Source organism: Clupea harengus, chromosome 7 (genome assembly GCF_900700415.2).
Source record: "Clupea harengus chromosome 7, Ch_v2.0.2, whole genome shotgun sequence".
NCBI classification, from domain to species: domain Eukaryota; kingdom Metazoa; phylum Chordata; class Actinopteri; order Clupeiformes; family Clupeidae; genus Clupea; species Clupea harengus.
Window position 1 is genome coordinate 12,467,055 of NC_045158.1, and position 12,394 is coordinate 12,479,448.

The 12,394-nt window shown below is 42.6% G+C and overlaps 1 protein-coding gene across 1 annotated transcript; it reads left to right on the forward strand.

The window, feature by feature from the left end:
* Positions 1-640: 640 nt before the first annotated feature.
* LOC105901116 (glial cell line-derived neurotrophic factor) lies at positions 641-3,121 on the forward strand. The gene is made up of 2 exons (XM_012828509.3): positions 641-973; positions 1,945-3,121. The coding sequence occupies exons 1-2, from the start codon at positions 772-774 to the stop codon at positions 2,454-2,456; spliced, it is 714 nt and encodes a 237-aa protein (XP_012683963.2). The 5' UTR covers positions 641-771; the 3' UTR covers positions 2,457-3,121.
* The last annotated feature ends 9,273 nt before the right edge of the window (positions 3,122-12,394 follow it).

A 12,394-nucleotide genomic window follows, 5' to 3' on the forward strand; every position in this document is an offset into this window, starting at 1 on the left:
TTATTTCAACTCCAACTCGACTTTTCTTTTCATTCTGAGAGGGGATTTCATGTTGTATTCACACCATTTGGAGTTACGAATAACAATTTGGAGATTATTCAGTACAGGAGTATGATATTTGAAGAAATCCCCCATGGATGTTTCTAAAAGGTTGTCCATCATGGATGTGAGCAACAAATGTGTTTCTTTACGTAATTTTTTTTGTTGAAATCAAATCATGGAACCATTATAAGGTGAGTTATTGAAGTTTTGTTGTATTTTATAAAATGTTAAGTGTTTTCTTGTCTTTTTATTGCAGTGCTTGAAGATTTGTTGCAACCATCTTGAAATCCTTTAAATATGTTAATTCTACAAAATTTGCACAACTTCATAATTGAATCATTTTAGTCTCAAGGGGGTAGAAATGATAAATATGTTCTTATTCCTTCAAATAAAATATGTCCAAAGACATATTTCCAGTAGAACGTTCTATTCACCCAGATCAATTGTGGCACTTTGACACTAGAATTGACTGTGAATGTAGCCCCATCTGGTGGTTATCCAGAACTCCTGGCATCCTATTGTCACTCAGTCAGTTATGTTAAAGTCACTGGCTTGAGTCAAAGCAAATGCTGTAGTCTGGAAATACACAACTAGGCGAAGTCTGGCAACCCTGTGTAGGCAATAATCAGATATTCATTTAGTAGCGGATGACAGCATGATCATCATGTTGGTTAAAAGGTGAAACTCAAATTGTTTTGATGCAGATCCCCCCTGGAACTAGGATCTACAATGAAGTTATGGGATAAAGTTTTCACTTGTTACTTGCTGCTGGACCACGTCCTCACAAACCCACTTTTGAGAAGTCTACAGTCCCTCCCAGGGGGACCACTCCGTTATGACTCACAGAGACGGCTGGATGCATCCTCCTCAGCATCAGAGTCACGAAGTATAACAGACAACAGACAACAAAAATCACCATTCAAAGGGAAAGGTAAAATGATTAATTTCTCTCTGAAGTGTGGTTGACTAGACATTGACATCTGTGTGCATTTTAGAATATTTCTTTTCACCACTGTCTGACACAGAGAAACTGTAGGGCAGTTAAACAAACAGAGCTGGCATCTCATATCGATCAAATCTGACTGTCATTATTCATTTAGTCTGACACCACTTTACATTGTGTTGCAATGCCACTTGATTAATCTCAGCTTGATGTTGTTAATGTAAAACTGTTTGTGGTTTTGAAATCACAGGGGGGAGAGCATTGTGGTTGTTTAAATGTATCAATTTGATTGGCCCATAAAGAGAAGGGCTCTGCTTTTTGAAATGCTCCTCTTCTATGTAATTTATGATCCAGCCTCATACATTTACACTGTATTGTTGTGTGAAAGAATGATGGGGCTGCTGTTGCATTTGCACATTACTAGTGTACAGGTGTCTTTGAAGAGACATTACAATTATTCTGGGTCACACCTGATACCGCGGTTGATTGAGTGAAGTGAGGTCCTGAGGGAGTCAAGTTTCATGTCACCTGTGCCTGGAACAGTTGACACCACTGAAAATGAGCTCCGTTTCGGGCCAGCACCTGTTTGATGTTCGGTGGTATACACCTACACCTTAAACCCCCGGAGTACACCTTTTGAGCTGTTCAATCAATGCTGTGAACAAAACAGGCATTATGAATGATATTCTTTATGTAACATTATGAACCGTATCGTATGTTGGAAGGACTTTGTGTCAGGCCTCATTGTGTGTGGCCACTTTGAAAGCAATCGCTGTTCAAGTGCAGTATCATGTCAGTACAGAGACCTTGAAGGACTTATCTTGGTTCTTTTTTGGTCAAAACAGAAGTGAGCACATCAGATGTGTCTTTTAAGTGTGGAGGAGGCATCTTTGCCTTCCAAAGTGATAGGCCCTGAGGTTAATCATTCAAACATCTGTTTGTGTCTGTTGATCTCGCAGACGATATGGCAACCCAGAGTCCCCAGCAGCTAGAGGACGTGCTGGACTTCATCAAGAGCACTATCAGTAGCCTGAGGAGGTCAGCCGAGCAGGGCAAAGACTCTGTGCTGAGAGAGAAACGATCGAGGAGGAGGGTACAGATGGGAGGAGGCAGAGGGCAACGCGGGGGCACGCGGGCAGCGGGTCAAGGCGGGAGACGGCAAGGAAAGGGCAGCCAGGGTCACGGCTGCAAGCTGAAGCAGGTCCAACTGAACGTGTCCGACCTGGGGCTGGGCTACCAAACCAAAGAGGAGATGATCTTCAAGTACTGCAGTGGGCCCTGCGCCAACTCAGAGACCAACTATGACAAGATCCTCAACAATCTCACCCAAAACAAGAAACTGCTGCGGGACAGCCCGCCCCACGCCTGCTGCCGTCCAATCGCGTTCGACGATGACCTGTCATTTCTGGACGACAACTTGATATACCACACCATGAAGAGGCACTCGGCCAGAAAGTGTGGCTGTGTCTGACTACCAGTTGAACAAGAGAGGAGGGCAAGGTTGTAAAAGGGATGGGGTAACATTACCCAATGCCATATTTATAACTAAATGGTAGATATGTAGTTATCCCAGGCATATATCACTCCAGTGGAACTTCCCAAGGGGGTTGTGGAATTTTAAGAACAGAACAAAGTTATATGATGCCCCTACACATACAAAAGCTTAAATTGACCTACAAATGTAAAAATTAGAAATGCCATTCTAATTCTAGGCACCCAAAGAACAAAAATACATATGTATGTGGGTTTAATACTGAAATTAAGTTATTATTATAACTATTTATTTATTTTAATGTTTTTTTATTTTCTTATATTTATTTGACATCTTTATAAAGTATCAGAAACTTGTGCCAAACATGATGACTGTAACGTTATAGTAATATTAGACTTGTCGTGTGGTGAACTGCTTTATAAGTCTTTTTCACATAGTGTTGAGGGATGAACACAAATGACTGAGTGAATAGGTGGCTGAAAATGTGTTTCCCATTCTTTAGGAATTTCAATAGTTTGGTTCCCCTCTTTTGGAATGAGTCAGATAGACTGGTTGTGTGACTTACTCCGTCCTAGACCTTGCCCTCCTAGTATGCACAATAGCACACACGCACGTACACACACACACACACACACACACACACACACACACACACACACACACACATTTATGTTGTATTTGATAAGTACGATAGATGTGTTTCCATTGTGGTGCACTCCTGATTAAGATTTGGTGCTAAGACAACTATTGCATGGTATTACAAGGGCATTCAAACTTACTGCAGTAGCTTTACAGCTGCAATGGATATTGAAGCAAAACAATTAGGTTACAATATTCAGAAGTTTTACAAGTTGCATTTTCCATGTTACCATGGTATTTATAGAAATCAATAAGTCATTGTTGCACTGAATCTCTCCTATTCACGAAAGCAGGTCAACACATTAACCATCAGTGTGGCGTGAGAAATACTGTATAACGATCCTAAGTTTGAATGCAAATAGTAGATTGTGACAGCAAAACAGACTTTATTTTTGTATTGTATAAGTTTTATATTGTCATATTGAGGTAAATATTCTGAATGTAACACTTTCTTTTGTGCAGAGTGCAGATCGTATTTACAAGCTGATACCAATTATGTAAGACAGTCAATGGTTGTGAAATTGTCACAGTTCCTCAAGTCTTCATCATCTGATTGTGGCTTGGTCATGTTTTAGAACAACTATCCTGTGATTGTGTGTAAGATCAGTTTCAACCCATCTTCTAAGAATGCAACAACTATAAATGGTTATTTAGTGAAGAATTTATCTCTGCCCAATAGTACGTTATTTAAAGGTTAACCCCCAGGTTGGGTCAGGACCGTATAGAATAACTTTACTAAAAATAACTTTACTTTTTATTAAACAGAGCCTTACATTACCTCATATATATATTTCTTAGTGTTGTCTATAAAATGTATAGATTCAATCTATGGAATCATTTGGGTGGTATATCAGAATGATACCTGACACTAAAATGTTTTTTTGCCATAGCTTGCAGCCTCTATTGTTCAGCCATTAGCTTGTTCATTAGAGGCTAACATAACAAGGTCATTACAAACAGTGATCGTCATCATTACCAGTAAGGTGGATTGGAACATCTCATCTATCTTAAAGCAATCATCCTTCACATCCATGTCAGACATAAAGGCAGTGTCGTACAGGCAGGGACTCACTGGTGGAAAGAGATGTCAGAGAATCTGAGAAGCACCATGAGTCTGACAGGCGATACATAACCTGCAGTTCAAATTTCTGTCCCTAACCCTAGTAGCCACTCCCTTGCATGTGCATCTCTCACAATGACTCGGGCAACATGAGCCGGAACTACAACTCAGGCAATTAGTTTTACGACAGACACGTCAGGCAGCAGATCACTGGTCAGATAAGCACACATCCTACAATGGCTCTTGTTAAAGTGTCATTAGTGGTTGTAAATGAGTAATCTGACCACTGGGGTGACTGATGTGCGGTGTGTCTTACTCTGTTACGGTGATGTGTAAGCCTCGCACAAACACACACACACACACAGCATCACGTCACATCACATTAATGCATTTCATGTGTCATGAGTTCCAAAAATGACTCGATGAGTTAACAAAGACATCCCTCAAAGGGGAGATTGAGACGCAGCTCAAGTAGATGACATGTGAGGCTGTGCTGTCGGTCTGGGTGCTTTAAGCATGAGTCAGTGGTCTGGTGTGGTTGTCTGCTTCAACAAAGGCTGGGGGTGGGGGGCAACGGAGGGCATCGTGTCTGCCGTCAAACAAGTCAACCATCACGCCCTGGCCCTCAGCCAGCCACCTACGTCAGGCCTTCAACCAAAAAATATCCTACTCATGCCATGGCAGAATTCAGAGTGTGTGAGCACGTTTGGTTTCCTATATACATCATCTTCCATCTCTGATGGCACTGTTGATACATTCTCAACACCAAAACAACTCTTGCACTCATTTCTCTGAAAATAAGATCATGTGGTTTTTTTTGTTTTTTTTTACTTTTTCTAGGAAGCATCAGTGAGTGTCTGTGTGTGTGTGTGTGTGTGTGTGTGTGAATGAGTATGCGTGTACAACTGTGTGTGAGTGAGAGCATGCGTATGTGTGAAACACTGAACGATAAAAGATTGACTGCCCTTTTGGGTTCGGAGGGAGAGACACAAAGCAATTTTCCATCCAGGAGCGGTTTTCCCTTTAGCGCAAACGTAATTGCAGACAGGAGCCCTGTTTGCTAGATACGGTCAATACTCTCCCCCTGCACAGTACATTAAGCAAAAAGGGTTAGCACCGACAGACTCCACTTCACAACACTTTTTTTCAGTTGTTTTCCAACATGTGCATCATGGCACCCCTAAATTGGCAACACTCTCTTTGGAGGACCTGTCAGTTCCCCTGGCTAAATTACTACTCTGAAACTGGCCCTAATGCTTGCTATGGCTGACGGCTAAAGAGAGGGGAAAGGCCCACCAGGAATGATTCCTACATTTCCAATTAACGGTCTGGGTGCCTGTGTAGCACAGGCATGTTGTTGGTGTGTTGTCCTTACTGATGGTACAGAAACAGGTTTGAAATTAAAATGTGCTTTGACATTCCTTTCATGTTGCCAGGGACATTTCAGACCATGTGTTGGAAAAGATCAGACAGCCTTCTAACCCTGCTTATTTCCTGCAGGTCACACATCATTGAATAAAAATCAGGCGAATCCAGAAGGCCACATGTGCTGAAAACACCTTCCTTTCTTTGAAATTCAACTTTTTAAAATGAATTTGACAATAGCTGTCATCCAGCCTGATGACTATGCCTCACCCTAAAATAAATACTGATAAGTAAAGGGCTCACATTTGGCCTCAGTCATTGAAAACACAGATGCAGTGGCAGGGAACTTCAAATACACCTCTCCAGTTGATCATTTATGGGCTTGGTGGTGAGTAAAATCCTTTTCCACATGTTGGACAGCAGTGTTTCTCCAGTGGAGCTGTCGTAGAGGCTCCGTCGGCAGTGAGCCTCACTGTAGTTTATGGACATTAATGCACTGCCTCTGAGATCTCTGGTTTCTCCTCTGCATACGAGGCCTTCTCTGATAATAAACATACACACTAGGAGGCTTGGCAGGGGGAAGAAAGACTTGATGAAATTCAGGTTAGTGTTTATGTGTGTGTGTGTGTGTGTGTGTGTGTATGTGTATGCTTGGCCAGAAAGAGCTACATTTGATCTGGCTGCAGTGTCCAGTATTCTGTCTGCACTTCAGGCACTGTCAGCATGGACTTTCAGCCACTGATTAATGAGTATCTCTAATTAATTGAATCCACCAGTGCAGCTGTCCTACAGGTTAGCTCGGAGACTGCAGCCATCTGAAGTGTCCAAATTGAGATGAATTGACTTTAATTAGATTAATAAGATATTTGTTTCATCCATTGAGGATGCCGGCATTTATGCCGTCACAACAGCAAAAATAAAACTTTTGTCCCGCCTGAGGGGCAGATCAGACAAAGAGGGCAAATTTTTCAAGCAGCGTTAACCGTCGTGCGTTGTGCACGAATCTGGTTCCAAGAAAGACACCGATATGTTAAATCACTTCTTCCACAAATAAATCCAGATAATGCAATTATGGGATTCTGTGTAGCCTATGCGTTTCTAAATTGAATGTGGTCTTAGATACGGTCAAGCTGTTCAGTGCTCTCGCCAGGTCCCAACAGTAAAATCTGAACTTCAGTCTCCCTGGGTAGCGCCATACATTTCATTTGACAGAGACATTTCCTTCAAAGGAATGCCTGTGTAAATGGGTTCTGCTTCGCCTTGGACCTGGCCGGGTTATACAAGAGAGCTGACACATAGTGAGGAATAGTGCGGAAATCACCTAATCTCCTCCGTAAACACAGAATCCCTGTCTTACCCCTAAAAGAGGAAACACCGTCTCTCAACAACCATGTTTCTCTGCGCTGTCCCCTCTCTCATGTGTCTGTGAACACTGTTCTTGGCAGCGCGCCACTCCTCCCTCCACACCGCCGCATGCTGAAGTTTCCCTGAATTACACAGAGCAACAATTTTCACCTGGGACCCGATGATTTTAACCATTTCGGTATTCCAAACGTTTGGCATAAAAATGATCTGTTCAATTGTGAATATTTCCAAAGCTCCACTCGATCCATCCGTTGGATACTCGCCTGAATAACATATTCTGTAGTCCAACCTTTATTAAGTAGTTCAACTTATTTTATTGGCATTCGATGGCTGGATCTCAGAACATGAGCCCATTGTGTATTCGTTCTCCAAGCTTCAGTGTTTATTCGTGGCGTGCCAAATGTCTTCTCTGCGAGTAAAATGGCAGTTGCCTGGTATACCTTGCATGTTTACGTTCCAGTGGATTCCTGTCAGGTCCAGATACACATCAATGTTTTTAGTTTTTTTTCATCCACCAAGGTTCTGTGTTATGCCTGTGTTTAATTATTCTAAATCTCAGAGAACACCAGGCCGTTGCGGACGTAGTTACCTCAAGTGTCCTTTTGAGCAGCAACCGTGTTCATCTCAGGTCTGAAGACAGCCAGTGGGTTTTTCTCATCAGCTACCTCTCTGCACATGAAAAACAAATGAAACAATTCACAATTGTACTATGAGATGTAATTTCCTGTCAAAACTAATGATGAATGAGAGGTGTATCACAACTTTAAAATGCCAGTGTGGGTTAAAAATGGTAGGGACACATTTTACAAAATACTTTCCAGAATCTATTGTCCTTTTGCAAATCAATGGATCTGTTTCAAGAAAACATATATTGAAATCAAATGTGTGTTGAAGTCACCCCTTCACCATCTCATGGCTCAGAGAACTGCATGCACAGTTTTCCAGATGGGGAAATGGTTTGGGAATCTGATCACCCTTTGGATTTTATTTTAAAAAAGGTGCCCTGGTTCAGTGCTATCGGCAACCACCTGTCACCAACCTCACTGTGCGGTATGGTGAAATCACTTGAGGGCTTTTTTAGCCATGTCACATTCAATCACACACACATACAGTACTTCCCTGTGTTCACCAGGATTGGCCAGGATTTGGGATCGTTGGAGTCATTCATTACTAATGACTCATTTGATTGTTTTTTTTGATAAATCGACATACTGCTATTTTGAGTGTTCTCATTCCATCATTTTGAATGGGCTATATTCGTTTTTCTATATAAATGTCAACACTAATCTGATTAAAATTGAGATTATCTATATGCATCATCCAGTATCAGATCAATGCCTCAGTTAGAGGTGCCACTGCATCACCAGACCTGATGTCATTCCTGTCCTGTTACGAATGGAAAGGTTTAACAGTGTGTCTCTCATCAATCTCTGTTTGGCTCAATCATATGCATTCACAGGGGATAGAAAGGCTGTTGCCACGCACAATAGACAGGAAGTGATGTGTCCCTGTGATGGAAAAAAAACACTCATGCAGGTCCTTCCATCAACATCCAACAGATTTCCATCACATGAGCACCTGCTCCGAGAGCCAGGAGGATTTTCCTCTCCCCGGTGACAACCTACGCACCTTTGAACACCACATCCTTCCTACAGTTAATGGTATACATATGCTCAATTCTGCCTTGCCCACAATACTTCACACAGTAACTCAACTTAAATTATGACAGTTGGGCAACTGTGACTGAAGGGTGAGAGGGAATAGATTTATTTAAGCATCCATCCCATGGTAATTACGTAACTAAACTTTGTCTTGTGTATCATGTACCCCCAGCACATTTGACATGAAACACAATCCATATTGCTCAAATGTGTCTTTTGAAAGGGATTTACAGATCATAAATGTGGCTCAAAAAATGACAGCCGCAGAGGTTGTTAAGCAATTTGATTTCTTCCCCACATCTGTTGAACACATTATTGCCGCAGTAGAGAGGAATGGAGACTTTCAACAATGAGAACCATATCACGATGAGTTCATGACAGAATGTGTTATGTTGCTACATCAATTCAACACCATAATTTAACAAACAGAAGTCAAAAGCAAACCCACCTAAACGACAAAGCCACACCACACTTTCCTCCTTTCTGTTTTCATTTTAAATAAAGAGAGACAACATGACATATGTGACACAATAAATCATCGCTATTTTGAATGTCACACTTTTCCTCAGGACAGTCTCCAAGCGTAGCTGAAGACCTGCATGCCTTCACTTCCATGTTGCTTTTGGATCTTTTTGGATTGGCTCCACAAGTTCACTGACCCGGGCCACATTATTCGGTCCCACAGGTGCAGACAGGAACACACAGCGTATTAACAATTAATCTTCCGTATCGTTACTTCTAATGACCCAGCAAAGAAGAGGGCTGCACACGGCATTTAGTGCATGAGCACCCACCAGGAGCAGAAGCCCATGTGTCCTGACACAGTGAGCCCAATTCAGGAAAGCAATGCAGGGTGAGAAGCCAAAAACATGTCAGTTCTCTAGTGAAAATCGATAACCCCAATGAGGTTTTGGGAGTGAAAACATTTTGTGGCCAGTAATGAATTGTTAACACAATACATTTGCCCAGACTTTTCATAGTCTCATTTTCAGGACTGTTTCATATTTTGTATCACACTAGAAAGATCTGCATAGATGCCATTCTCTGACACAGGAGCCCAAAGTGGAAACAATTTTCATGTAATATTGTCACTCCAACCCAAGTCCAAACTAGGAACCCTAGTTTGCAGATTGTATCTCAGACACTAAAAAGATCCTGGCAGCTACCTACAGTATATCTTGATGATCTGATCTTATCTCAGAGAACCAGGCAGTGTGCCCTGGCAAGGCTGAAAGAACAATTTACCTGGTCGTTACAAGCTTGCCAGGGCACTCTGCCTGATATTTGAACAGACATGAATAGCTTTCATCTTAGACTGAGTTTGCCAACACCAATCTCTCCCTGTGAGTTGTGTCTTTCAACAAATATGTTCAGTGAAGCCAGGCTCTTTCCCTTGGTGAAGGGAGTGCTGCTCTGTCAAAGGTGTGTCGGTACGCTACTGTATAGCCCACTCAACACTGTGGTGAACCAATTCCAAACTAAATACTGTTTACTGAACATTTCAGAATGAATCTCTCGCATGCACTTTCTCGCCCTCTCTCTCTCTCTCTCTCTCTCTCTCTCTGTTTGTCAGTCTACGCTTGGAATTAGTATGCGGTCAGGGAATCCATGAAAAAAAAGAAGAAAAAACAAGAAAAGCAGAGGTATGAATCCTGTGTGAGGGGGGAGGCTTTTAGAGCTATTAACGCATTAGCACATGCCTGCAGGCCGGTGTCTCTGCGGGGAAACTGGCCCGTGGCCACGCAGGGTGGAAGCTATCCATCACCCTCTCTCATCTCCTCTCCACCAGCGCTGGAGCGGCTCACGTTTCCTCCACATTTCTCCACACGGCCGGCCTGCCTCCCTCTGCAGATCAAGTTGAGTTTCGATTTACAAGAGACTGTTAAAGAGAAGTAACTAATGATGACAGGTCATTAAATACTTGATAAGGTATTTTATGTAGCTTTTATGTAGACTTTTTAAGTTGGTACTTTTATTATCATGTTCTTGAAGACACGGTTGGCCACCTAGCAGAAAGTACTGCTCATTCTTCCACCTCCCTCTGCTCCTCAGCAGGTGGGAAGTCTCTAGTATAACAGCCTCACAAACAGCTTCTTCACAGAAGAAAATTACAGCATCCAGCCCCACCAATCAGTCATATACACTCACGGTAATCGTAGATCAAGAGATTACTTCAGGCCGGAACCAAATTAATCCCCCCCTGTAAGGCATGTCATGTCAGTCATGTTCATGTGTTCTTCAGATAAATGTGTCATTTCTGCAATCTGGGAGGGCAGTAAGATGCAGAGCTGATGGATGGAATCTGTATTATGGGTTAGCATGCGGAGGCCTTTGATAACTTGAGCAGGCCAAAATAAACCACAGCGGAATGCATAGCATAGCACATTTCTTGAGCTATCTGAAGAGCCTGATAGTGTGCTCAGTGTCAAAGACACTTTTCTCCCAAAGAGAGAGAGAGAGAGAGAGAGAGCAGAAAAAGAATGCCTGAACGGGTTCACTGCAACGGTGACTGTAAACTGGAAATTACTGAAAGGTTTGACCAGAACATTGGCAGTCACAAACAAAAACAGGAAGTGTAAACAAACAAACTCAATCCTTGTTCTGAGAAAGCATCAATAAGAAACAGACATACAGGTGCAGATGCTATCCTTAGTAAGGGTACTTTTCTTTGGGGTTTGATACACATCCCAGTTTATGGGTGCCCTTTCTATCAAGTTCAAGAAAGACACGCACATGCAATATGAACACAGACAGATTGTAGGTACCCACTCAGTAGTATACTTGAAACACACGTAGTAACACACATTTGACAGTCCAAAGGGGCACAAGGTCCAAGTTGGTGGCTTTACATTCATGCCATCATCCAGGTCTGGAATGACAACATTCTGATCTATCCTACTCTACCGGGAGCTCACCTGAGGGTGCATTATCATTTTAAGTCAAAGGCAAAGTGGTGCAAACACACACACTATGTAGCAGGGGTCATTCATTACAGGGTGCCTAGAAAGACTCCGAGAAGGACAGACATAAATACACAAAACCTAAAACTGCTCAGCTACGCCAGCAGACTCAATGACTCTTAAGGATATCCCTACAAATAAGTCCCTAACATCATGTCTACAGCTTCCCAAGGATCTACTTTGCACACGCTGTGCTTGCAGAGCCAGTATATGTTATGTTTGAGAAAGGATGCATGTCATAGCACCGTAGGAAGTCAATGAAAACAAGGCACTGACAAGTGAATGAGGTAAGATGATGTTGAAGGATATAAATGAATATAGTGAAGCTCTGTTTCCTCCCCAGCAGTTCATCAACAGTGGGAGAGCCTAATCTACCCAAGTCCCAGGAGAGAGTCAATGATGGAGCCCTAACCACCACTGCACAAAAGCCAAAACATGGAGGAGACACAGACATCCCAACGAGGAAAGTTCTAGACGAATGATTCCTTCATTGCTGTTATGGATTACACTAATTCTGGCGCATGCATTATATTTCATTCGGGAGTATAGGAGCTCTTGGAGCCCCCCCCCCCCACACACACACACACACACACACAGCGTGATTACACCAGGGATGAAGCTGGAGCCCTGGAAGATCCCCATCCATCATGGCTCTTTGGTGTGGTCCTCCTGGAGCCAAGGGGGAGATGAATGCATCCATTTACAGTCAGGCAGCATGCAGAGAAAACAAAGTGACTTCCACCCGGGGAAATTACACCGCCACAACACACAGAGAAGAGGGGTGTTTGATGCAAACAAACTTGCTCTGTGAATGTGGTTTACAGGACAAGCAGCGTGATAAAGGGGAAATGTTTATCTACCAGTGGT

Excerpts from the sequence above, each read along its gene's own strand:
- LOC105901116 (XM_012828509.3), top strand. The coding sequence starts at position 772 with ATGAAGTTATGGGATAAAGTTTTCACTTGTTACTTGCTGCTGGACCAC. Across the intron at positions 974-1,944 it reads ATCACCATTCAAAGGGAAAG|ACGATATGGCAACCCAGAGT; the intron begins GTAAAATGATTA and ends TTGATCTCGCAG.